The sequence below is a fragment of the Asterias rubens genome, chromosome 7 (assembly GCF_902459465.1).
Source record: "Asterias rubens chromosome 7, eAstRub1.3, whole genome shotgun sequence".
Classification (NCBI taxonomy): domain Eukaryota; kingdom Metazoa; phylum Echinodermata; class Asteroidea; order Forcipulatida; family Asteriidae; genus Asterias; species Asterias rubens.
Window position 1 is genome coordinate 11,517,164 of NC_047068.1, and position 26,921 is coordinate 11,544,084.

The window sequence follows — 26,921 nt, forward strand, 5'->3', positions numbered from 1 at the left end:
AGTCAGATACTCTAATGTCAAATTACTGTACTTTTCGTTTGTACAACAAAAAGAAGGGTACCAGACGGACAACAACAAGGCATTCGCGCGAAAAAAGAAATTTCCCGCGATTAGATGTGTGTTTTGTCGGTGTCGGTCAAAATGTATGTCACTTTTACTGCATCAATTTAGCCTTTGTCCGACTCAGTGCGACTATTGTACTGGACATCATTTTTGAAACGTTCACCTCTGGCTTTAATTATCTTTTTCTAAATTGTATATGAGTGTTGTAATTGCAAGAAGCTGCAGACGGTTTGTGAAAGTGATTTCGGGAGTGCAGCGGAGAAAATTCGGGGCCGAAATACAGAGAAGTTATTGGTGTCTTGCCTTGTTTTGCAGACGACAGCGAAATTGTGTTGAAATTCAAGCAGGTAGCTTCAAGACAAATTCAGCCGGCAAGATGGCTCAGCGATCCATCATGTGAGTTTGTATTTCTTTTATTGTATGATAGTTATTGTATGTCTATTCTCTGGCGATATTTAGGGTTTTACTTAGTTAGGGCAAAGAACTTAAGTTAAAATTAAAGGAAGAAGCATTTTTAATCTGATTTATTTTATAAAAATTATATGTAGTACCTACAAGGCCCACCTGGCCTGGCCCTTGGATAATTGGAAAAGTTTCCGTATGGCGCCACCACTTTTTTATTCGATATGAAATAATATAGTATCTAATTTACCTCAATGAGATATCCCTTTTTCTAAAAATGAGTGAAAAAGTGGTGGCGCCATACGGAAAGTTATCCGGATAATTTTCCGCACGTCGCCACCAATTTATCCGTCTTTGGCTTAATTAACTCCAATTCCACTGAATTTTGTTTATACCTTAGATTAGAATAGAAGAAGGATTATCGCATATTATTATTATACATCCAGAGAAAAGAGGAAAATAAAGTAATGTTTCAAAAAAGCGGAGTACAATATAATATTGAAATTTGAATACCACAGTTACACTACTGCTGCGTGTAAATAATCACGTCATAATGTCATGGGAAAACTTTCCGGATGGCGCCACCACCTTTTCACTCATTTTTACAAAAAGGGATATCTCATTGAGGTAAATTAGATACTATATTATTTCATATCAAATGAAAAAGTGGTGGCGCCATACGGAAACTTTTCCATGTCATGATTATCATGATTCATGATAAATATACCTTCCTTGTGGCTCGCAAGCATTCAAGAAAATAATTGCTAACACTTTTAACAGTAACGGTAACAATTTTATCTCATCATCATTCTGTCCATCTTTCTGGGCATGAGATGAGAGGCTGTAGCCCTGTGCTGTAGTGTAACTGTAAGTCTTGTTTAGAGCTTCCATACAAATAATGATTGTCGTGAAAGAACTTATTTTCCTTATTAATTATCTTCTACTGGTTATTGTTGGGTTTTTTTGCTCAGGTCCTTCTTTAGCCCAAAGAGGCAAATTGGAACGAAAGATAAAGTGACAACTGCCGACTGCAAAAAGTGAGTCCAAGATGGTTTAAGACAAGTGATTATAAACAATAACAACTTATAATATGCTTTGCCAAACACGAATGCTGTTTAATATTGGGACAGATCATAAAGGATAGTTCAACAGGACAACGCGTGCCGCTTGGAAATATTTTTTTGAGAATATACAAATTGAAATAAAAACCCTAGAGTGACTTATTTAAGTCTTAAGAACTAACCATCCAAGATCAGATGATTATGATGGTGACCTATAAATCAAGTGACAAAGGTGACTAACAAGCAAGCAAGCTTTGTAGTGACTACATCAGTAAATGGAAATTTTAATTTGCATTTCAATTAATTATTCTTCCTGTGATCGTTTTTTCCCTACACTGGCTCATACATTGCTCTGAAAATGAAATTTAAATCATTCTCTATTAATGCTAAGTAAAGGCAAAGATTACCTTTGATTTTTGTAACCGTTCAATCATTTTATATAAACGTAGATTTTTATAGAATAAAACAAAACTAAGGTGGTCACATTTTAGTCCAAAAATTACGAAGCGAATATGTCCATGCAGGAAGAATAATCCCTAGTAGGAATACACAGTCTGAGAAGCGTAACTGCAGTATCACTCAGATTCAAATTTTCACATAGCTGACAATGTGTTTCATTTCCAGAGATGACAGGTCACCCCTAAGAGTAAAGAATGGGACCAGCGCTTCCCCCGTCGAACCGACTCGTAAGAAATCACGCCGCATCCTGGACAGTGACGATGAAGATGCCAGTGAAAACTTACACAACGGAAGCAAAGGGGACACGCCCACTAAGGAGACCACACCCACTAAGGAGACCACACCCATCAAGTCTAAGGCCACACCTAGCAAGGACACACCCATGGAAGTGGAAACACCCAAGCGGAAGGTAAAAGTGACATTGTGTTAGATGGTTTAGGGCATTGGACTGGTGGCTGAATCATCGGGGTGTGGGTTCGAATCCCGGTCATGACACTTGACACATTGTGTTATTGAGCAAGACACTTGACTTCTTCTTTCGAGTCCATTATCTACTCTTCAAATGTTTGGCAAGGATTGGGCACACCTCACAGCCTTCTGGTTTGCTGCCATCAGATCTTCAAGCACTGCTCCTCAAGGGCTGGGTATTGTAGAAGACGTGGCATAGATTGTGGTGATATGCCACAATCGCATTTGGTGTCATCATTGTCAGTTTACCCCCATTTTTGCATGTTTGTCTTGCATCACCCACCTCTGTTCGTAGTCTATTGAGTGACGTCTATGTTCTCCAGTCCTGCCTACTCAAGATAACGTGAAAGTCCCTCATGGAGGACACTTAACTAAAATTGCTTCTCTTTATGTCAGGGCATAATTGTTCTTGTGGTTGATTAAGCTTGGCTGTATACTTCCCGGGGAGCTGAGAGGAATAAAATAAGTGGCTCAGTGACGAGCAATTATAATATTAAAGCACAATGAGCATCACTGAGTGACGGACATGAGTGCTATACAAGAAGCCACTAGATGTTAGAACTTGTGCTGATGGGAAGTTTGTTAAGTCATGGTATTTTAAATTTAACTTTCAGTTGTTGAAGTTTGAAATAAAGTTACACATTTTCTATTACAGCAAGAGGCATCCGGTGCAGCCTCAATGACCCCTGACCTCAAACCGGACTCACCTTCGACCCCATCACATCCTATAGTGACTGTCTCTCCTTCATCAGGAGGCATCCCACTCAGAAAAACTGGTAAGAAATATCTGGATTACGGATAATAACAAATGTTAAACAAGGTTTCTGATAGTAAACCAATCTTGAATAATTTGCTTTGTTTGTTGTGGGGGGGGGGGGGTGTAGGTTTTTTTGGCACTACCTAACAATATGATATTTTTATCTTATTTTATTTTAATATCATTTGATAACATATACAACAGCACAATTAGCGCCAATAACAGGATGAGTAGAAAACAAGAAAAATAAATCAACTTAAGATTTCGGCGGAAGACCCTTGCAATCGGGTAGGGACTGAGAACCCAATCAACAAGCAAGGCTCTGGTTTAAGTTGGGATTTGAAATGGTTCCAAAGAGGTGAAACGCAGGAGAATAAATGAAAGGAAATTTAACAAATAAATTAATAGTTTTGTTCACTAAGATCAAATTCATAAGACGTTGAAACCAAATGGAACCCCCCAGATTGCACAGTAGGGATTTCAAAAACAAAGATAAATGTATGTGAACAGGCTTCGCACTTGGAAGGTTTCATGCTCGCAAGCTTTTGTGCTCGCAAGCTTTTATGCTTAGCGCTTGCAAGCTTTCATGCTTTGCGCTCATAAGTCAGTATTTTTTTTTAATGCTTATATCACATCCCTGTGATTTGAAGATATCATTTTTTTCTGTGCTCTGAGCAGCAAGGAAGCACATGAGGAAGAGGAAAGCTGAGGAGACTGATGAGTCTGGGGATGCTTCTCCAAACTCTAAGGAGGATTCTGAGATGAAGAAGATGAAGACATCATCTTCACCCGTCCAAGAAAAGATGAAGACCTCATCTTCACCCATCCAAGAAAAGAATAACAAAGTGAGAAACATGACCGAGTTCCAAGTTATAGAGCTGCTTAAGCAGAAAATGGCTATTTGTAACCTTGTGTAAATGATTAACTGAAAACAAAAATTTTAAAATAAAAATATTGCTTTTGACACATTTGTGCTAAGCAAAACTAAGCAGGATACCAATCATAAATTGTACACATGACATGGTACTTAAGCTGGCAACCTTATTGTGCTTAAGCAGCTCTATTAAATCGGGCCCTGTTTGTTTGGTTTGTGTTTAGTACTGGAGAGGGTGTTCGCAATTTCACAAAGCATGTAAGCATTAAAAACTTGCTAAGCACAGACAAATCTCGCTGAACATAAACTGGTTGACTATGCCGCACTCAAGCCAATCCTGCTTCCGTATGTTTTATTCTTTCCTTTAGGCAAGCAGAGAATGAAATTTTGCCCCGATTGTTTTCCCTTCCTACCTTGGTTTGGTTTAATTGATTTGAATGGGAGAGAAGCAAGATGGCTGCTCCATGATGATGATTGGTTGTGTGTCTCTTTGTTTCATTTCTTAATTTGTAGTCTGGCGATGTTGATGAGAAAACCCAACCTTTGGTGTCAAAAGTCAAAGTAGAAAAGAAAGAGGAACTTGACAGAGGTGATGATTTAATCCAGGAAGAGGTCAAAGGTCAAGGTAAGGTTTTGAATTCCATCATATATTAGGTTTCATTATTTCTATGTAATACAAGGTTCATTTGGGTGTTGAAGGATTGAACCAACCTTCTCCCAAGATGCTACCCACCCTTGGCCATAGCCATAACTTGTCTTGTCACGGAGTAGATTTTCAGAATTTTCTGAAAAGAACTGCCCTTCTTATAAGTTACTCCCTTGGTGGAGAAAGGAATTCAGCCGGGACGAATACTGTCGTTGAGTGGACCAAGGGGATTCAATTGGTCTCAAAGTTCCAACCAGCCCTGCTCTATTCATTTTCAATAGACAAATTTGGCAAATTTTTTTCTTGTATCCACACAGGGGAAAAACCAGAGGGCAAATCAAAGAAGGAAAAGTCTCCCAAGAGTAAAAAATCTGAGAAAAAGGAGAAGAAGTCAGAGACAAAAAAGGAGAAAACACCACCCAAAAAGGGCACCAAAAGGGAAGTGAAGAAGCCATCGCCACAAGGTAAGTAAAGTCAGGGAACTAGATTTTCTTATCTGAACTGGATAGTCCCACGGCAAAGACAACTTGTTATTTTGTTTTAGTGGTTTATTTAAAACATTTCAAAAGCCATGGCCAGAGGCCAAATTAAATTTGAATTACAAGATTAGAATAAATTAAAAATATAAATTAAATGCACAAAGCCACAAAAGACCTACTACAAAATCAAGCAAAACCAAGAGAAATTAATAATTATTATTACGTAAAAAATATTTAAAAAAAAATAAAACAGAAATTACAACAATAAAAGGACGAGAAAATGTACCACCCAAAAGTGACAACAAGAACAGTTTGGTTCTATTTAAAATGCGAGCGATGTTGGGGATAATGCTTTTTGCTCTATCTGGTAAACTGTGTTTTTACTATATCTAGTAAGAAGTTGGTGTGTGTTTCTGTTTGTACTGGCCATGCCATAGTTTGATATTTGATTTATTGACTACATTAATAAAGTGAATTTTCTGAAAGATTGTTCACACTTGCTGCTTCAAAATTGACTGGAGCGCAACTTGCACCCAGGTCCTCCAGATTAACGTACCGACACTCTACCAACTGAGCTATCAAGCCCTATTATGGCAGTCTTCCTATTAGTCAATATTTTTGTTCAGGAGTGCTAGTCAGGAGCCATTCAACCTGTATTTGCCGCGTAGCCAGGGATCCTACCTAAGTTTACGCTACAACCTGGGAAGCAGCAGCCAGGGGATCACTTTAAGGGGATGCCACTTTTTATTATTAAATGTCAAGTAATAAACCACAAGGGAAACTTACAGGGTAAGCTTTTAATAGATTTGAGGTTGAACAAAGAAAAATCGACTGGAGCGAGACTTGAACCAACAACCTTTCGGATTAATGTGCCATATTTTATTTACATTTTTAGAGGAACCAATGGAAACGGATGAAGAAGTTGTTCAAGAAAAGTCGCCCAAGGTGAAGAAGGAGGTTTCGTCACCTGTAAGCAGTAAAACAGTCAAGAAAAGCCAAGAGCCTGAGGATGATAAGAAGACTCCATCTAAAGAGACGAAGACACCAGCCAAGAATTTCTTTGGGTAAGAAATAAAAAAAGCGTTTGAACACTATTGTCGATAGCCGGGCCTAATTTAATAAAGCTGTATGCGGAAAATACTGCTTGACAAATTTCTTTGCTAAGCAAATATTGAGTAGGGCACCAGTCACAACAATGTGAAGTTAATATAATTTTGGCTGGTAATCTGTTTCTGTTAAGAAATACTTTTTTGTGCTTAGCAATTTTTTTGTGCTTACAGGCTTCATGAAATTGAGCCCTGGTCACGACACTTGTGCCCTGTAGCCAAGCACTTATCCATAATTGCTTCGTAACAACATGAACAAATTGGGAAGGTAGTGCATTCTGCTTTACCAGCCAGGCTCCTAGTGGATGATACCCATGCCTACATCCTTACAGACTGTGAAGGGGGTAACCCTGTTTCAGCCCCAGGAGTAGGTGGCAACGTGCCCCTGATGGCAGTTGATTTGGGTCAACAGCCAACATCAGTTAAATGTAGCCCTCACCTCGAAGTGGCCGTCCGACCTTTTGATGTTAGGCAATTTCTCACGAATTAAATTGTGAATTGAAAAAGCATGATTTTAAGTTCCAGCCGTCGATTTCACAAAGAGTTAGGACTCGTCTTATCTCGAGTTAGGACGAGTAACTCGTCTTAACTTAGGATTAATCTTAAGGTCCGCATGCTACAGTGCAGGGTTGGGACTCATCATATGTACTAAGATTAGTCTCAAGTTAGGAAGAGTTTTGTGAAATCGACGGCTGATGTTTAACATTCTAACTTTATGAACTTGTTTTTTCCCCTCAGAATGTCGTCCAAGTCTTCCTCGGATAAGATATCGTACAATCCGGGAGCATCTCACTACCATCCTGTCAACAGTGCCTACTGGAAGCAAGGAGAAAAGTAATTATAGAAAACTCATCAAACTGGAACTTCACATAACTTGTTTTTCCAAATAAATTCTATAGAAGTATGATCGTGATCTCATTGATCTCATTAAGTGTAACTTTTTAAATGCTGCTGAAATTACTCACTGATTAACCCAAATTGCATAAGTTTGACAACATCTGCATTTCTTTTTATTCCTAACGTCTGTTCCTCCAGAGTACCATACTTTGCCCTAGCTCAAACCTTTGAGATCATTGAGGCAACATCAGGTCGTTTGAAGACCATCGAGATCCTGTCGGATTTCTTGACGTCTGTCTTGGTGCTCAGTCCCCAAGACTTAGAGATGTGCATCTACTTGTGCCTCAATAAGATCGCTCCGGCTTATGAAGGGATAGAGTTAGGGATTGGAGAGACACTGCTCATGAAAGCCATCGCTCAAAGCACAGGTAATTTGAGGCTCGATAAGATCAGAATTAAGTATTGTATTGTTTGAAGCTTTGCATGGTGTGGCTGAACAGACAGAAACTTTAAATAAATAGTAACCTTGCGGGGGTACAACCATGGGTGTTGGCTCTGAAAAGAGCCGGTGTGGTCTCGTCCTTTCAAACAGTATACTCTGCTTGTCTTCTTCTTTCTCCTCAAGGCAAGCTGAGTATACTGTTCGAAACCTCGAGACCACAATGGCTCTTTTCAGAGCCAACACTCCCTCAAAAGAGATTTACACATGGTTGTACCCGCAAGATTACTATAAGATAAGAATTAACTATAATTATAACACACCTCTTGCTTGTTCTGTATTCTGATTGGCTGAAACACGGTCATGTGGAGTGAACTAATATAGTCTAGTCACCTCGCTTGCGTGTTTTGCGGGAATACTGCCAGCCGGGCACTAGTCTTTGAAAATAGTGTCTGGTTACAGTGCCCTCTCTTGACTTGAACCGTGAACAGCAACTACAAAACTTCCTTTCTTTTCTTATAGATTTCTGTTCTTATTTCACATTTAAGACAGAGGTGTGTTATAAAACACATATTGACTGGCATAATTCGATAACTAGTGTATGTCTATTCCGAAGTATGGAACTTGCTTCACTCTTTGGTACAGGATACCCCTGTTCACCTCCATCATACAGACTGTCTTTTGGGAGGTCCCAAGCAATTGTCCTTTGGTCCAAAGAGTTCATATAATCAGTTGTGTCGGGGCATGGTAGAGCAATTAAGAGCACCAGACTCAAGCTCTGGTGTTTCTAAACAGCAGAGTGTTGGTTCAAGCCTCGGTCATTGCACTTGTGTCTTCGAGCAAGATACTTTACCACAATTGCTTTGTCCTTCGGATGGGACATTAGAACCCATAACGCTTATCATGGAAGAGTAGGGGTTAACCCCGGTGTTTCTGGTGCACATAGCAAGCATCCTTGTTTAAAGGTTTCCTCAGGCTTGCGATCTACAATGATTAAGTTCACTTATAATGCATCTTTGGGTGGCATGATTGGCGTGTGCGTAAAAAGCTCGCCTCTCACCAAGGTGACCCCGGTGCGATTCCCGGTTGGGGCCACATGTGAGTTGAGTTGTACATTTGTTCTCTGCTGTGCCACGAGGGTTTTCCAGAGCATCCGGTTTTCCTCCCTCGGAAAAAAAATCAAACACTTTTGATCTTGGCTGTGCTCCGTGGTCATAATGGGTTGATGTGGCTGGCAGCCAAAGGCGCCCTTGCATGCCTGCTTCATGAACACGCTAAAGCCGCGTCCTTTGCAATTCAGCTCTTAGCTGCGAGTAAGGATGATTAGCCCCCCTAATTATTAATTATTATTATTATCCTGGGTTTCATTACCGGAAATATAATGGTTATAATAAATAATAATATTGTGATTGAGAGATTCTTTTGTGTGATTGATTCTTGGTGCAGGTCGAACGTTAGAGAAAGTCAAAGCTGATGCAGCTACACAAGGGGATCTTGGACTCGTTGCTCAGGTAAGGATTTTTGTTTTGATTTTTCATGGATGTTTTAACATTCTCCAAGATTTGTAGTAAAGGCGCCTTGGTGATTCTAACATATTTCAGTTCAAAAGAAAGAAACAGAAATGAATTTCGAAAAAAGATCTGATTGAATAAAAAAGGAGGCTTGCATTGAAATACACACTGACAGACCCAAGCCTTTAGCATGGCACTTGACCATAATTTCTTCGTAAAACCAGGCTCCTTTAGTGGATGATACCCTTTGCTATATCCATATATGGACTGTGAAGGGGTAGCCTTGTTTCAGTCCTAGGAGTAGGTGGCAACTATCATTTAAAGACAGTGGACACTATTGGTAATTGTCAAAGACCAGTTTTCTCACTTGCTGTATCTCAACACATGCATAAAATAACAAACCTGTGCAAATTTGAGCTCAATCGGTCATCGAAGTTGCGATATATAATAATGAAAGAAAAAACACCCTTGTCACACGAAGTTGTGTGCTTTCAGGTGCTTGATTTCGAGACCTCAATTTCTAAATCTGAGGTCTCGAAATCAAATTTGTGGAAAATTACTTCTTTCTCGAAGAGTACTCCACTTCAGAGGGAGCTGTTTCTCATAGTTTTATACAACCAACCTCTCCTCATTACTCGTTACCAAGTAAGGTTTTATGCTAATAATTATTTTGAGTAAATACCAATAGTGTCCACTGCCTTTTTAAGTGCAGCCCTCACCTTGAAGCGGCCTTCCGGCCTTGATGTAAGGCTATCTCTCATGAAAAAAAAATGATGAAATAAATAATGCATTACACAACACCTTGCATGCCCTGCTTGAATTACAGTCACAACGAAGAAGAAGTTGTGGGTGGGCCTGGGCAACTAGTGTCGTAGTCGACGCGACTATTGATTGATTAGTCAAGCTGCGACTATTATTTTTTAATTACCCGATTAATCGTGCTGCCACGACAACTTCAAAAATAGTCGTGACTACCTGTTTGGGGAACCCAAAGGCTATTCACGACATCATAATTTACTTACAAAACACAATCAGATATCAGTGACACAATTCTTCACTACTTTTAGCTTGAATTTTACTATATTGGGCTTGCACATAGTCGCGACTAGTGTCGTATTCGCGACTATTCAAGGTGCGACTAGGCGAGTAGTAAAATTCACTAGTCCCCCATTGTTTCTTTATTCTCAAGTGTATACTTTTATAACCCAACAGAGTAGCCGTAGCAACCAGCGAACGATGTTTACCCCACCGAGACTGACTGTGCTGAAAGTGTTCAACACTCTTAAGGAAATCGCTACAATGTCTGGCAACTCTGTAAGTTTCGTTCATGACTTTTGTTCTACAAATTGATGGGTTTTTTTTTTTCTGTTTTTTTTATTCCTCCATTTATTACTCATTTGCGAACGATACTTGAGTTGTACATTACGTTTATTTTTATGTACATTATGTTGCATGAAAATATGGTAATTAGGTGATTCAGAATTTCTTGTTAGTATTGTCTGCCTATTTCCAACTTCTGCACCATGCTACTCGGGGTTCAATGGGATCCCATTGTTTGAATAGGATTCAATGGGATTCAACTGGGTTCAATGGGATCCCATTGTTTGAATAGGATTCAATGGGATTCAATTGGGTTCAATGGGATCCCATTGTTTGAATAGGATTCAATGGGATTCAACTGGGTTCAATGGGATCCCATTGTTTGAAAAGGATTCAATGGGATTCAATGGGGTTCAATGGGATCCCATTGTTTGAATAGGATTCAATGGGATTCAACTGGGTTCAATGGGATCCCATTGTTTTAATAGGATTCAACTGGGTTCAATGGGATCCCATTGTTTGAATAGGATTCAATGGGATTCAACTGGGTTCAATGGGATCCCATTGTTTGAATAGGATTCAATGGGATTCAATTGGGTTCAATGGGATCCCATTGTTTGAATAGGATTCAATGGGATTCAATTGGGTTCAATGGGATCCCATTGTTTGAATGGGATTCAATGGGATTCAACTGGGTTCAATGGGATCCCATTGTTTTAATAGGATTCAATGGGATTCAATTGGGTTCAATGGGATCCCATTGTTTGAATGGGATTCAATGGGGTTCAACTGGGTTCAATGGGATCCCATTGTTTGAATAGGATTCAATGGGATTCAGTTGGGTTCAATGGGATCCCATTGTTTGAATAGGATTCAATGGGATTCAATTGGGTTCAATGGGATCCCATTGTTTGAATGGGATTCAATGGGATTCAACTGGGTTCAATGGGATCCCATTGTTTTAATAGGATTCAATGGGATTCAATTGGGTTCAATGGGATCCCATTGTTTGAATGGGATTCAATGGGGTTCAACTGGGTTCAATGGGATCCCATTGTTTGAATAGGATTCAATGGGATTCAGTTGGGTTCAATGGGATCCCATTGTTTGAATAGGATTCAATGGGATTCAATTGGGTTCAATGGGATCCCATTGTTTGAATGGGATTCAATGGGATTCAACTGGGTTCAATGGGATCCCATTGTTTTAATAGGATTCAATGGGATTCAATTGGGTTCAATGGGATCCCATTGTTTGAATGGGATTCAATGGGGTTCAACTGGGTTCAATGGGATCCCATTGTTTGAATAGGATTCAATGGGATTCAATTGGGTTCAATGGGATCCCATTGTTTGAATAGGATTCAATGGGATTCAATTGGGTTCAATGGGATCCCATTGTTTGAATGGGATTCAATGGGATTCAACTGGGTTCAATGGGATCCCATTGTTTTAATAGGATTCAATGGGATTAAATTGGGTTCAATGGGATCCCATTGTTTGAATGGGATTCAATGGGGTTCAACTGGGTTCAATGGGATCCCATTGTTTGAATAGGATTCAATGGGATTCAGTTGGGTTCAATGGGATCCCATTGTTTGAATAGGATTCAATGGGATTCAATTGGGTTCAATGGGATCCCATTGTTTGAATGGGATTCAATGGGATTCAACTGGGTTCAATGGGATCCCATTGTTTTAATAGGATTCAATGGGATTCAATTGGGTTCAATGGGATCCCATTGTTTGAATGGGATTCAATGGGGTTCAACTGGGTTCAATGGGATCCCATTGTTTGAATAGGATTCAATGGGATTCAGTTGGGTTCAATGGGATCCCATTGTTTGAATAGGATTCAATGGGATTCAATTGGGTTCAATGGGATCCCATTGTTTGAATGGGATTCAATGGGATTCAACTGGGTTCAATGGGATCCCATTGTTTTAATAGGATTCAATGGGATTCAATTGGGTTCAATGGGATCCCATTGTTTGAATGGGATTCAATGGGATTCAACTGGGTTCAATGGGATCCCATTGTTTTAATAGGATTCAATGGGATTAAATGATTCAATAAATCCCCTGTGGATCCCATTGGATCCCATTGAATATGTCCCAAATTCCACACCAATCCCATTGAAACCCATTGATGAGTCCCATTGATATTTTGAATGGGATTCAATGTGATCCCATTGACTTTTTTTCAATGGGATTTTTTTTCTGGGGATCAACATCTCTTAGGGATACCATTCTTTTGTAGATGCTAGAATGCTCCTCCACTGAATCTCAGACATCCAAGCTCCAGCTTCAAAACTAACTTGAAAACTCACTTGGAGTACTTCCTGACAGACATGGCGCACTACAAATGTGTGTTATTATTATTATTATTAATATTGACAAAATAGTGACACTGCCAACCTAGGGCTAGATAGCTCAGTTTGTAAAGCGCCGGCACGTTAATCCGGAGGTCGTTGGTTCAAATCCCACTCTAGTCAATTCTTTGTTCACCCCCAAAAAACATTTCAAAATTTACCCAGTCAGTTTCCCTTGTGGTCTATATTGATATCTGAAACAAACAGTCGCATCCCCTTAAGGTGATCCCCTGGCTGCCGCTTCCCAGGTTGTATCATAATTTGGGTGTGATCCCTGGCTACACGGCAGGTAACGGTTGTATGACTTCTGACTGGCACCCCCGAACAAAGATATTGACAAAATAGGGACACCGCCATCATAGGGCTAGATAGCTCAGTTGGTTGAGCGCCGGCATGTTAATCCGGAGGTCGTTGGTTCAAATCCCACTCTAGTCAATTCTTTGTTCAACCCCAAAAATTATTATTAATATTATACTACCAAACATTAAACATTATTCTAGAGCAGATATTCTTATCCAGGGAACCATTGAGCATGCCCGATGACACTCTGACCTCTGCTTGCTTTTTTATAGAAATAGTGAGCATCATTTATACATCACCTTTAACCAAACGTGATTTTCCTTTTTTTCCTTTTTTTTCTTCAATTTTATTTCAGTCGATGTCGAGGAAGATTGATAAGATTAAGGGTCTGTTGGTTGCATGCAGGGATTGTGAATCCAAGTATCTTATTAGGTAAGATCTCATCTCAAAAAGAAATAACGTAATATTTCAAATCTTTTTTCACCTACTTTAAAGGTAAAGTATACCTTTGGTTTTTGTTCAACTGTTCAACTGTTTTAGTCCTTTAAAATAATAATAATAATAAATATTATAAAGCGCTGGTATCTAGAAAAACTATACACTGGGCTTAAATATGACCAAGGGAAAGTTAATGGTAGGCTTGACTGAAGAGGTAAGTTTTGAGATTGGATTTGAATGAAAAAATGTCAGGTTGTGATCTAAGGGTGAGAGGCGAGCCATTCCACAGGGGGGGGGGGGGGTAGGGGGGCTGCAACAGAGATACTTCTACTCCCGTAAGCTTTCAACCTGGTGGAACAGCAAGCATGTTGGTATCACTGGACCTTAGTCTTAGATGTTCACATATTATAAACTAACATGTAAGAATTCCATTTCAAAAGATGGCAGCCTTTTTAAGATATAGCCAAAAATCTGTTGCTGTAATGTCCACGCAGGAAGAATAATACTTAATCTGAGAAATGTTTTTCAGACTGAATGTTTTTGAATCGCACTCTATAAAGCCACGTTTCTTTGAAGGGAATCGTTTCTCAAAATGGTGTACATCGGCCGAGTGGTTAGAGCATCAAATTCAAGTTCTGATGCCAAGTCACCGGAGTGTGGGTTCAAACCCCGGTCATGACACTTGTGTCCTTGAGCAAGATACTTTGCTTATAATAGCTTCTCTTCACCCAGGGGTATAAATGGGTACCTGCGAGGGTAGAGGTTGATATTGTGAATGTTAAAGCCTTCGGGGCAGCTCGGGGCTGTATACTCCCTATTGGGAGCTGAGAAAGATTAAAGGGATGTTACCGGCCCAATGACCAGGGGACTAATGTAAAGCGCATTTATACGGTTGATTGTGAAATGCGCTATATTAGAATTTGTTATTATTATTATTATTATTATTATTATTATTATTATTATTATTATTATTATTATTATTATTATTATTATTATTATTATTATTATTATTATTATTATTATTATTATTATTATTATTATTATTATTATTATTATTATTATTATTATTATTATTATTATTATCAACAGCTTTAATTGTGTAAAAAAAACAATCATTTGGAACACCCTTATCCAGCACTTTTCTGAAAGATTCGCGAAAAGCTCCGTTCCGTAATCACTCATGTTACGTCATAGTTAGGAGCTCCGATTTGTATAGCCGCTTTGTTGCAGCGTGGAGCAAATTCTCAGACATGACGTCAAAGCATTGTCATTTTGACGCGCACCGTTAACGGCAGAAGTGTTTTGAGTTTTTCAAACCTTTAGGTTGGAGCCTGATTTTTTAATAGATAATTACGAAAAATTCAGAAGTGTACACAAATCAGAATAACATTTTAAAATAGCATTTCCGTTAAAAACATTCCGCTCAAGTTGTTGTTTGAGTAAATTTGTTATGGTTATTAATTTTTGGAGTAATTATTCACCAAAGGTGGAATGAATTATATGATAAATTTAATGGTGTATAATACAAGTGCAATACTGGTACAAATTTTAGGAAAATTTAGCAACTGTTCTTCATTTCTGTTATCTTGTTTAATTGATTATTTTACCTTTTCAAGGTCACTTGGTGGGAAACTACGCATAGGTCTAGCAGAACAGTCTGTACTCGTTGCTATTGGTCATGCAGCTGTCATTACTCCCCCTGGAACAGGTATGGATGTTCCTTTAAATGATTCCCCTCCCTCTGAAATATTTTAAATTATATAATATATTTTTTATTTACTGGATTTTGTCAAATATTTTGGCGCTGGATATAAGGAAGTGAGCAAGAGTGAACAAAAGGTTCTTTTGAAATTTGTTTTTAAAAAGGTATATAAACTTCAAGATGGTTTTAAAGGCAGTGGACACTATTGTTAATTACTCAAAATTATTATCATCATAAAACCTTTCTTAGCTACGAGTAATGGGGAGAGGTTGATAGTATTAAACATTGTGAGAAACAGCTCCCTCTAAAGTGACGTAGATTTCGAGAAAGAAGTAATTTTCCACAAATTTGATTTCAAGACCTCAAGTTTAGAATTTGAGGTCCCGAAATCAAGCATCAGAATTAAAGCACACAACTCGTGTGACAATGGTGTTTTTTTCTTTCATTATTATCTCGCAACTTTGAGGACCGATTGAGCTCAAATTTTCACAGGTTTGTTATTTTATGCATATGTTGAGATACACCAACTGTGAAGACTAGTCTTTGACAATTGCCAATAGTGTCCACTGCCTTTAAAGAGGCTGAATTGAGTTCTACAATATTAAGAAGGGTTAAAAATTTGTAGTTAAAAAAAGGATTTGGGTACCTTTTGTGACGCAAAAGACAATGTCCACAGATTTACATTCAACTAGCACGGTTTGAAGATATTGATAGGAGAAAGCTTCCCTTAAATATTACTTGCTGAGGCGCTGTAGTTTTTGAGAAATGAGTAAACCAATGTCACAAAAATACGTTTTAATTTTTTTTCTTCTTTTTTTTCTGGACTTGTTTTACTAATTTCCCAAAAACTACAGCACCTCAGCAAGTAATATTTTAAGAAAAGCTTTCTACCACCATTATCTTCAAACTGTGTTAGTTAAATTGTTTTTTTGTCTTACAAAAAGTAGCCTTTAATGTAGATATCACAAGTTTTGAAGGAAATCACAAGTTGGAGAGCTAACTTTGGTAAATATGCTCTTTTCTTCATTTCCTTTAGATCCAAGTAAAATTTCTGCCAAGTCTAAGATATCAGACTCAATGAAGAAGAAGATGGATGATGCTGCTCTCATTATCAAGACGACATATTGGTAAGATGCAAAGTCTTAAGTTGATTTCACGATCATCGTTTGTCACTTTAAAGGGTTAGCTCTGAATGCTTGTGAAAATGAAGAATGCTTTCTACAGGAAGTACACATTAAAGCCATTGGACACTTTCGGTAGAGAAAAAAAATTACAAAAATCACAGATTTACAAATAACTTACAGGGTTTACAGACAATAATCGTGAAAGACTCCTCTTGAAATATTATTTTATGCAATGCTTTACTTTTTGAGAAAACATTAAAACAATATCAATTCTCGATATCGAGAATTACGGATTTATTTTAAACACATGTCATGACGTGGCAAAGCGTGCGGAAACAAGGGTTGGTTTTCCCGTTATTTTCTCCAGACTCCGATGACTGATTGAGCCTAAATTACCACAGGTTTGTTATTTTATATAGAAGTTGTGATACACGAAGTGTTGGCCTCGGACAATACTGTTTACCGAAAGTGTCTAATGGCTTTTTAGCCTTAGCAACTAGTGGGACTTGTGTCTCCTTTTTTCCAAGGGTCCGATATCTTGCTTGTAATTTGGACCAGAAAAGTTCAAATAATTGTATTGATTTTTTGTACATAGTGCAACTAAAAAGCTCATAATTTTTTATTCTTTTTCCTGATATTTAGTGAGCTTCCAAACTACGGAGCTATAGTTCCTGTCCTTCTGGAGCACGGACTTGAAGAGCTACCCAACCATTGCAAGCTGACTCCAGGCATCCCCCTCAAGCCCATGCTGGCCCATCCCACCAAAGGGGTATCGGAAGTCCTCAATAGGTTCCAGAATATGGCGTTTACTTGTGAATATAAATATGACGGAGAGAGAGCTCAGGTTAGTCGATTCTAAATCTACAACTTTGAGAAAGTTCGGGTGGCGACTAGACTTGACTAGACCGACTAGACTAACCAGAAACCATAGAGCACAGGGAGATAGACTATATCGAACCATGCACTGGAGCATGGTCGGTATTGTCAAGTCGAGAGCTACGTCACAGTTTCTGGTCAGGTCTTGTCGCTTAGGGTTTGGTACCTTTTGTCAAGTTTTTGGCCATGTCATTAATCCCTACTCACAGTGAATGAAGACGAATGTAATAACTTTTACCTTTAGATGCTTCAGCTTCATTAGTGGTTTCATTTGGGTTGATGGGAAGCATATTGCGCCACAGCACCCTGTAACATGGTGCTATGTTTAAGGAGTAGGTCTCATAACTCAAACGTAGTTCCACATACCTTGAAGGAAAAACTGTATGTTACAGTGCCAGTAGCGTCACTGAGTGACGGACATGAGCGCTTTATAAGAAGCCATTGAAACTCTTAATATTATTTCCGTGATTGTTCAATAAAATCTTCTGATTGCAAGATGCAAATTTTGTTAGCTCTGCCGTTTTGGATATTAATTTCACTTTTCTTTTGTCTTCTAATATTAGATTCATCTGCTTGATAATGGTGAGATTCACATCTACAGTAGAAATCAAGAGAACAATACTTCCAAATATCCAGACATTATCAAACGGTTACCAAGCGCTTACAGTGCCGACAAGGTAAGACCTTTTTTCCTGATTGGTGTTTGAAGCTTTTCATGGTGTGAAAAACAAGAAGTGACTAAAAAATCATCAACCATGTACTAAATCTCTTTTGTGGGAATGTTGGCTCTGAAAAGAGCTGCTGTGGTCTAACGTTTCAACAGTATATTATGCTTGTCTTCAGAGTTGTGAACCATTTTTTGCGTAAAGCAGGGCTATTAGAAATTTCATCAATATCTTTGTTCTGGGTGCCAGTCAGCAGTTATGCAGGGATCACACTCTGTTTAGGATTCAACCTAGGAAGCGGCAGCCAAGGGATGCAAATATTTATATTGCACATTTAAATATGGCAACATGATCTTATCTTGACCAATCAGAATGGATAAGGTATTTATGAATAATAAATGATTGTAATTTTTGTTGGGGTTTATATATTTAGGTGAAGTCATGCGTGTTGGATGCTGAAGCCGTTGCCTGGGATCGAGAAAATCAGCAGATTCTGCCATTTCAAGTTCTTAGTACGAGGAAGCGTAAAGATGCAGATGAATCTGAAATCAAAGTTCAAGTCTGCCTCTTTGTCTTTGATCTCTTGTATCTAAATGGAGAGGTAAGGGACAAAAATTGTAGATTTTTTGGGCTGAAATGGACTGGAAACGAAAACCCTGCACTATTGTGTTTGCATGGTTCTCCTAATGCACAAGGTAGCATATTGTCCAAAAAAATATATATATATATATATATGTATATTTTGAAAAACATTTTCACAAAAATTCATCAAGCGAAAAATACATATAATGTTCCAGGTTTACAGTATAGGGCTTTTAAAACCAAGATAAACACCAAGTAGAAAGCATTTCAAAGACCTTGTTTCAATTCAGCGTGCTTCGTCCAATTCATTCAGTCGATGCGGCGCATCAGATGATGGCCCTCCAAACACACTGGTCTTCCATTGCTGTAAGCAGCTCCTCCCGTTGCAGGCCAGAGTCCCGGCACAAGGTGCCCACATAGGTGGTCGGTGGTCTGCTACAGGAACAGTGTCCCTGAGTAGAGGCCCATAGCACCAGCCTGCTAACTGCCAGCTCAGCATGTTTGAGACAGTGACCTGCTAATCTCAGCCTTCTTGTCCTAATCTTGGTTGTCTATCGGTAGTCCACCGTAGAGCTCCAGGTTTGAAACATCAACAAATTTTGGGTCCGGAATGCCCCCACAGTTTTTAAAATTCCCGGGGAGAACCCAGCATTATTATTCTATAATAGTAAAATTATGAAATAGTAGATTGCTTGAACGCAGTTTGAAAAATGTAAAGTTTGTTTCAAGAACGTTTTTCTGAAGAGAAAGCCCACTAGTAGGATTTGAAACTTTGCGTGGTGGAAGTATATCAAAGAGGGGTTTGCTGTAGCACCATGTGAATATGTAGGTTTTGAAACTTTGCATGGTGGAAGTATATCAAAGAGGGGTTTGCTGTAGCACCATGTGAATATGTAGGTTTTGAAACTTTGCGTGGTGGAAGTATATCAAAGAGGGGTTTGCTGTAGCACCATGTGAATATGTAGGTTTTGAAACTTTGCGTGGTGGAAGTATATCAAAGAGGGGTTTGCTGTAGCACCATGTGAATATGTAGGTTTTGAAACTTTGCATGGTAAAAGTATGCAAAGAGGTTTGCATTAGCACAGTGTGAATATCTCGTTTTGAGTAGTTAAAGGCAACATTTCGATAAGTGTGCTCTGATCGTCTTCAAGAAAGTTAATGTATACTCTCTTTTCCTTTATTTAAGTCTCTGGTAACTAAGACGCTTCGTAAGAGACGTGATTTACTTCATTCCCACTTCAGTCCGGTTGAAGGAGAGTTCATGTACGCTACATCCATGATCTCTACAGACACAGAAGATATTGCTGTCTTCCTCGATGAATCTATCAAAGGTAGGACCTCGAACCGATGGTTTTCATTTTGGTTTTCTTCATTTATTTCATTTCATTTATTAATTCTGGTTGTGAGGCCAAAGAATCTCGGAAAAGCGAACTTAAAGGCAGTGAACACTATCGGTAATTACTCAAAATAATTATTAGCATAAAACCTTACTTGGGAATGAGTAATGGGGAGAGGTTAATGGTATAAAACATTGTGAGAAACGGCACCCTCTGAAGTGATGTAGTTTTCGAGTAGGAAGTAATCAAGCATCTGAAAGCACACAACTTTGTGTGACATTATTATCTCGCAACTTCAAAGACCAATCGAGCTCAAACTTTCACAGGTTTGTTATTTTATGCATATGTTGAGATACACCAAGTGAGAAACTGGTCTTTGACAATTAACAATAGTGTCCAGTGTCTTTAAACACTGTACTTAATTTTGTATCTTGTATATATTGGGAATAACAACGGCCTGATTTTCTGTATTTTCATGTATTTCTGTAATTTTTGTCTGTCCGTCCATAGACTGGGGAACAAAAGCTGTTGCGTCTCCATGGACCTAGATGTTGCCACTTTTATAAAGTGCACATGTACAACTATATTATTGCATTTTGTATTATTCAGTTTGGTTTACTGTGATTTCTACAGCATTGATTGAATGATTGATTGATTGATTGATTGATTGTACTAGCCAAGAACACAATGGAGAGAAGACAAGCTCGGCAATTTAGGTTCAAAGCACAAAAAATGGGCACTGAATAAGTGACACTTCCAGTTGCATCCAAGCCAGCCTAATAGCATTCCGCACTCAAGGCCAGGTCCCACTGCAGCGATAACAAGAACGATAATGATAACGAAGCGAAGTGAACGCATTCTGTTACTTGAATGACCGTGTGCGTATTCTGCATGGAGCAATTCAACCAATAGAATGCATTATCTTTTTCGTTATCGCTGCAGTGTGATTTGGCACTAATGCTAAAAATAGAAGCGAAGTACCCGGATCTCAGACAACAGTGTGAAATTTCACTTACTCGCGCTTACATCCGAATTGTACCTACCCGTGACTACTACACTACTAGTGCAGTTTGGCACGTCGTTGACGCAGTGATCACGTACGTGGTGTGGCATGTTTGTCTGACAGCAAAAGTGCAATGTTAGTGTGGGGTGCTGTTCAGAAATGACCTCTTTTTTTCCTTCTGTTTGTAGGTAACTGTGAAGGGTTGATGGTAAAGACACTGGATGACGATGCCACATATGAGATTGCGAGGCGCTCACACAACTGGCTCAAAGTAGGTTTATTTCAAGTAATTTGACATGTAGGATTTTGAAACTTTGCACTACGGGAGTATGACTGGGTTAGGTTTCGGGTAGTGCCATGTGTGTAAATCTCTTAGAGTAGTGTTGGTTCTCAAAAGAACCGGTGGTTCACAACAGCAGGCTCAGGGTTTGTCAGGGTTTCTACAGATTCTTAAAAAGTACTGAAAAGTCTTAAATTGAACTATCCAAATTTAAAGCCTTATCAAAATATGACATTGTAGACAAATATATTTCAAGGGATGTTTTCTGCTATCATCATAATCATTAGACCATGTCAGTTTTATGTAGATCTGTGATCTTAGACTAGTAATTTTCTTACCTATTGTGTAATATCTCTTTCATTCCAGTTGAAGAAAGACTACCTTGAAGGTGTTGGCGACACCCTTGATTTGGTGGTGATTGGAGGTTACCACGGGCGTGGCAAGAGGGCAGGAACATACGGAGGATTCCTATTGGCTTGTTACGATGAAGAAAATGAAGAGTTCCAGACAATCTGTAAAGTGAGTCACGTAATCTGGCGATTTTAGTTGATACTTTTTCATTTGGTGTCATGAAAGTCATGGTGACATGCCAGTGCATTGCACAGGTCTTGTTCATTTGTGAATTTGAATGCTGTTTGAGTGATTCTTAATTGAGTTGCAGTTTGTTTTTATCACATGACACAAATGAACATTAGCAAACACATTTTGTAATCAGTGAAATTAAATGGGGTGTGATGGTGGAGCGGTTTGGAGCATTTCAAGTACTGGTGGTTTAGTCACTGGGTTGTGGGTTCCAATCCTGGTCATGACACAACAATTTTATGCTTTATTTTTTAAAGAGTTTTGTTTTTGAAAGGGCAAGGGCCTGAAGGCATTTTCTCCTTGGTGAAGGGCACCCTTTGAGGAAACTGTCTGGCACCAAGGCAGTGACCAGGGTGAACAGAGTCAATTGCCTCCTTGAAGTATCAGGGCTGTCTTACAAATTAAAATATTTAATTTTGATTTCATTCTCTCAGATTGGAACCGGACTAAAAGATGATGAGTTAGACTCACACAGTAAGTTTTTCAAAACTCACGTCATCGAGAAGCCCCGTCCGTACTATCGCCATGACAGCAGCCACATCCCTGACCATTGGTTTGATGCGGTTCAGGTTTGGGAGGTCAAAGCGGCCGATCTCTCTATATCACCAACCCACCGAGCGGCCATCGGCATTGTAAGTCAATTGAGTTAGGAATAAGCCTTTCTATTGCAACGGCCCAAGTTCATGCCACCGATGTTGGAAAACTTAAGGACAAAATAAATGCCCCAAAAAATCCCAGAAAGCAACAGTTTGTAACTTACATAAATATTCAAAAATAGTGTTGGAAACAAAGCAACCACTTTGATTGGCTGAAAACAAAATTACTTAGAACATTTATCTGCTTAAAAATTTCCTTATTTCTTACCATAGGCACAATTTTGTCATCAAAAACCCAATGAAAGCCCTTTCATTATTAATTTGATACAATTTTAAATGGTTTTATTGTATTTAAAATGTATATGCCGCAAAAGGCTGAACTGAGACCATTTCAGGTTGATTTTACACAATCCTCTGAAAGAAGAGTGGGAAGATCCAAAATGCGAAAACACCTACGGAATGCCGTATGTTTTATGTATAAAAAAAGGATAAGAAGAAACTATAAGTAAATAGTAAACTTGCGGGTACAACCATGTGTAAATCTCCGCTGAGTGAGTGTTGGCTCTGAAAAGAGCCGGTTGGGTCTCGACGTTTCGAACTGTATTCGTCTTTAGGAGAATCTTGAAAGAAAAGAAAAGATGTTTGAGTTTACAGATCACCCTCACGAATGAATGATCTAGAACGTGGACAATTATTGCTTGATCTCATTGATTCTTGTGTATTATATAAAAAGGTATTTAATAAGTTTCTTATTTTGCTATAAAACTTAATCTTTAGGGTGCTTCCGACTCTGAACATTTGTGTTATTGTGTTTTGTTAAGCTCGAGTCCTGAACAATTCAGTCACGTGCGGTTCTTTAAATAATTTTGTAACAAGAAGATTAACAAATGGAGCAGGGGATCAGTCTTATTCAGTACATATTATATGACATTTTGGCTGGTAACCAGTTACTGCTAAATCATATTTATTTATGCTCGTTAGATTTTTGAGCTGTGAATTTCTCTGAAAGAGGTCCCTGGTTTTTTCCTGTAGCGCGGCTGAACTCCAATTGACTTTGAAGTTGTAGGCTGGCTCTGTTTTTCCGTTGACGTTTGTTTTTTTCTCCCGTAATAGAGCAACCACAAAAATGCCTCAAGCCTCCCTCTTTGTGTTTGTGACTTTACCAAATTATAGTTGAATTACAGAATAATGCTATTCTTCTCTACTCTTAAGTCAAATCAAATCATTTTTTTCTTTTTGAATGACATGGTCATCAAAACAACTCGACTCCCTACCCTGGGCCCTACCCACTCATTCTTTTGTCCCGCCTTTTTCTTGAACCCTAGGTTGACCCCGAGAAGGGAATCTCGTTAAGATTTCCTCGTTTCCTGAGGGTACGAGACGATAAGAAACCTGAGGAGGCAACAAGCAGCTCACAGGTCAGTGTTGTGTCTCCATTTTTGTTGAAATCTGATAACGGGGAAAAAACCGTAACAATGAGATTTCTTTGGGCCCCTTGTTAATCAATTACATCAGTTCAGAGTGAGCCATTTTGACTATGTTTTATACTATCAACACCTCTATTAACTGCTAACAATTATTTTGAAAAATTACAAATTTTGTCCAGTGCCTTTAACAGTGGTTCACCAGTTAAAACACATGAGGATCAGTTAAAATTCACTCCTAGTGGTCTGGATGACTAGGTCAGTACTGAAAAGCATTGCTATTTTATTTGATCATGGGCTAGTGAAAAAGCTGACTGACTGCTGTCCAGTCACCGGAAAAAGTTGAGGGCCAACTGTGGTTTATTTTAATTTGAGTAATTTCGACCGTATGAGAGCACTGTGCATCATATTTACAGTTTTATCTCGTTTTCTTTGCATGATATGTTGTTTTCTTGTATTAATTACCAAATTAATAATAATCAGATTCAAAACAGTGGAAAACCAGTTCGTTGTCATTGTTATGTATCACATGAATTAGGTTTGCTTTCACTTGGCAAACGACTGCAAATTGTTTGCCAAGTACAGTGTGAATATTCAATCTTGTGTTTGACCATATGTTTTTCATTGCATTGTTGTTGAATAAGTTATTTGCCAAGTGCAATATGACTGTTCAATATTGTGTTTTACTTCATGTTTTTCTATGCATTATTGTTGAATAAGTATTTGCCAAGTGCAATATGACTGTTCAATCTTGTGTTTTACTTCATGTTTTTCTATGCATTATTGTTGAATAAGTAATTGCCAAGTGCAATATGACTGTTCAATCTTGTGTTTTACTTCATGTTTTTTTATGCATTATTGTTGAATAAGTATTTGCCAAGTGCAAAATTACTGTTCAATCTTGTGTTTTACTTCATGTTTTTCTATGCATTATTGTTGAATAAGTAATTGCCAAGTGCAATATGACTGTTCAATCTTGTGTTTTACTTCATGTTTTTCTATGCATTATTGTTGAATAAGTATTTGCCAAGTGCAAAATTACTGTTCAATCTTGTGTTTTACTTCATGTTTTTCTATGCATTATTGTTGAATAAGTATTTGCCAAGTGCAAAATGACTGTTCATGTATTTGCCAAGTACAAAATGACTGTTCAATTTTGTGTTTGACTTCATGTTTTTCATTGCATTATTGTTGAATTTATTACCAAGTAAAAAGTGAATGTGCAAAAGTGAATGTGCAATCTTGTGTTTGACATTCTATGCCAAGTGTAAAGTCTCAACATTCAATCTTGTGTTTGACATTCTATGCCATGTGTAAAGTCTCAACATTCAATCTTGTGTTTGACATTCTATGCCATGTGTAAAGTCTCAACATTCAATCTTGTGTTTGACTTTATGTACTTCATTGCATTATTGTTGCAGAGATAGTCTGGTTCCGGATTTATTTCTCTTTATCTTTACTAGCATGTGTGTATTTGAATTGTTTGCATTTGATATTTTATGTATGATTTTTAGGTGTTACTTTTGACCCCACGCCAGGTTATGTGACCCCCCATGTGACATTATTTCTTCTTCATTAGGCGTTATTCCATTTATCTCCATTGTGATTGAAATCAATGGATTGAGTTGAAGTTCATTTAATTTTGATTTTTGATATTTGCTCAAGAATAAATATGTTTATTAATTTCTGTGATTAATGATTTCATACTACAGATAATAGTTATTATATAATTCCGTTGTTTAATAATTAATGTTTCAGTACTCAACTATTTTATTTTTTTAAGTCTGTTTATAAACTTTAATTGTTTTTTGTTTTGTTTATTTGTGATTTCTTTATGTATATCTAAAATATCTTTTGGCCTTTATTTTTTAATGTTATGTTTAATTATTATGAATAACTTTTAGTCAAGTTTTTAGAGTATGTTTTTGGCACCATATGAATTGTTTCTAATCATTTATTGTTCTTCTTTTTGGTCTAAACAGGTTGGGACGCTTTATAACAGTCAAGACCAGATTAAGAATCAGAAAGCGTCTGGCGTCTTCAAGACTAAGGACAATGAAGACTTCTATTGAGTAAAAAATCTCACCCTACTCCAACACAGAGGGCAGTATAAAGTTTTGTTCGTAGTTAGTCACTGCGAGAAAAAAAAAACCTGTCAGTGTCGCATCTGAACCACCATAGCTGTCTGCCAATTCATTTCGGACGTGGACCAGTAAGCCACTTTCATGGTACTCCTCTTTTGTTTCAAAATATAATTTTAAGACAAATGAAGCGCTATCAATTTTTGTAAATACAAATTCCCTTCCCGACCTTAATATTGTTCCAGACCCTATAATTAATAGTAAAAGTATTGAACAAATATTATTAACAAAATAGGTTTTATTTAGTGATACCCAGTGTTTATAAAAACTACATCATCTGCATTTAAAAAAACATAAGAGTTATTATTACATTATTATAATACAAAGTGGGACTTGAAACTTTGAAACGTTGGTTTCAACCCGACGTTTCGATCAGTGTGCTCTGATCGTCTTCATTATTCTTGTAATGAGTTATAAGGGACTCTCAAAAGCATCTTGCACTTCGACTCAAACCATATGGACATAAAAGCTTGTAATTTTCCTGTTCAATTTATTTGTGACTGAAGATTTTATGAGGCGTGTACATAAATGAAACAATTTCAAAATATTGTAATTAATACTTCAAGAAAAAGTTGAAAGTATCTGCTAAAAGTAGTTGTTTGAACAAGATTTGGTTTTCATCTAAAGTTTATCAAAATGAACAATACGGTCGAGTTGTATGTATGACATTTTACCCTTCGCACGATCAGAAAACAATTCTTCATTTCATGGAGTTGTAAGAAAATGAAATGTACATAGTGTTAGCCGATTGCTCTATGTTCAGACATCCCTATATTCCGCTAACCCCATGCTCTGATAACTCCTCTGGGTGACAAGATTTCACAAGGGATATTTGGACATTCATAAACAAAATTCCTCTCATACGAGGTTCATTTTGTAAAATTTCACAATCATGTTAAAATTTAGCAAGGGACCCTTGCTAAGTTTATGTGTGAAAAGGTCATTGATCTACACAATGGGTTAGGGAGGTAACTTAGGGATGTCATAACATAAGTATGTGTCTAAATGATTAAAGACACTGAACACTATTGGTAATTGTCAAAGACCAGTCGTCTCACTTGGTGTATCTCAACATATGCA

The 26,921-nt window shown here is 38.0% G+C and overlaps 1 protein-coding gene across 1 annotated transcript; it reads left to right on the forward strand.

Moving 5' to 3' along the window:
• The first annotated feature begins 102 nt into the window (after window positions 1-102).
• On the forward strand, window positions 103-26,921 carry LOC117292468 (DNA ligase 1-like). Its single transcript, XM_033774516.1, has 24 exons — window positions 103-459; window positions 1,437-1,502; window positions 2,151-2,394; window positions 3,109-3,229; window positions 3,889-4,055; window positions 4,598-4,709; window positions 5,048-5,194; window positions 6,105-6,273; window positions 7,054-7,149; window positions 7,351-7,580; window positions 9,038-9,102; window positions 10,315-10,416; window positions 13,447-13,523; window positions 15,146-15,237; window positions 16,268-16,358; window positions 16,998-17,199; window positions 17,795-17,908; window positions 18,330-18,497; window positions 19,665-19,809; window positions 21,007-21,089; window positions 21,465-21,617; window positions 22,115-22,312; window positions 23,602-23,694; window positions 25,683-26,921. The coding sequence occupies exons 1-24, from the start codon at window positions 260-262 to the stop codon at window positions 25,770-25,772; spliced, it is 3,225 nt and encodes a 1,074-aa protein (XP_033630407.1). The 5' UTR covers window positions 103-259; the 3' UTR covers window positions 25,773-26,921.

Excerpts from the sequence above, each read along its gene's own strand:
- LOC117292468 (XM_033774516.1), top strand. The coding sequence starts at position 260 with ATGAGTGTTGTAATTGCAAGAAGCTGCAGACGGTTTGTGAAAGTGATT. Across the intron at positions 13,524-15,145 it reads GAATCCAAGTATCTTATTAG|GTCACTTGGTGGGAAACTAC; the intron begins GTAAGATCTCAT and ends TACCTTTTCAAG. Across the intron at positions 22,313-23,601 it reads ACCGAGCGGCCATCGGCATT|GTTGACCCCGAGAAGGGAAT; the intron begins GTAAGTCAATTG and ends CTTGAACCCTAG.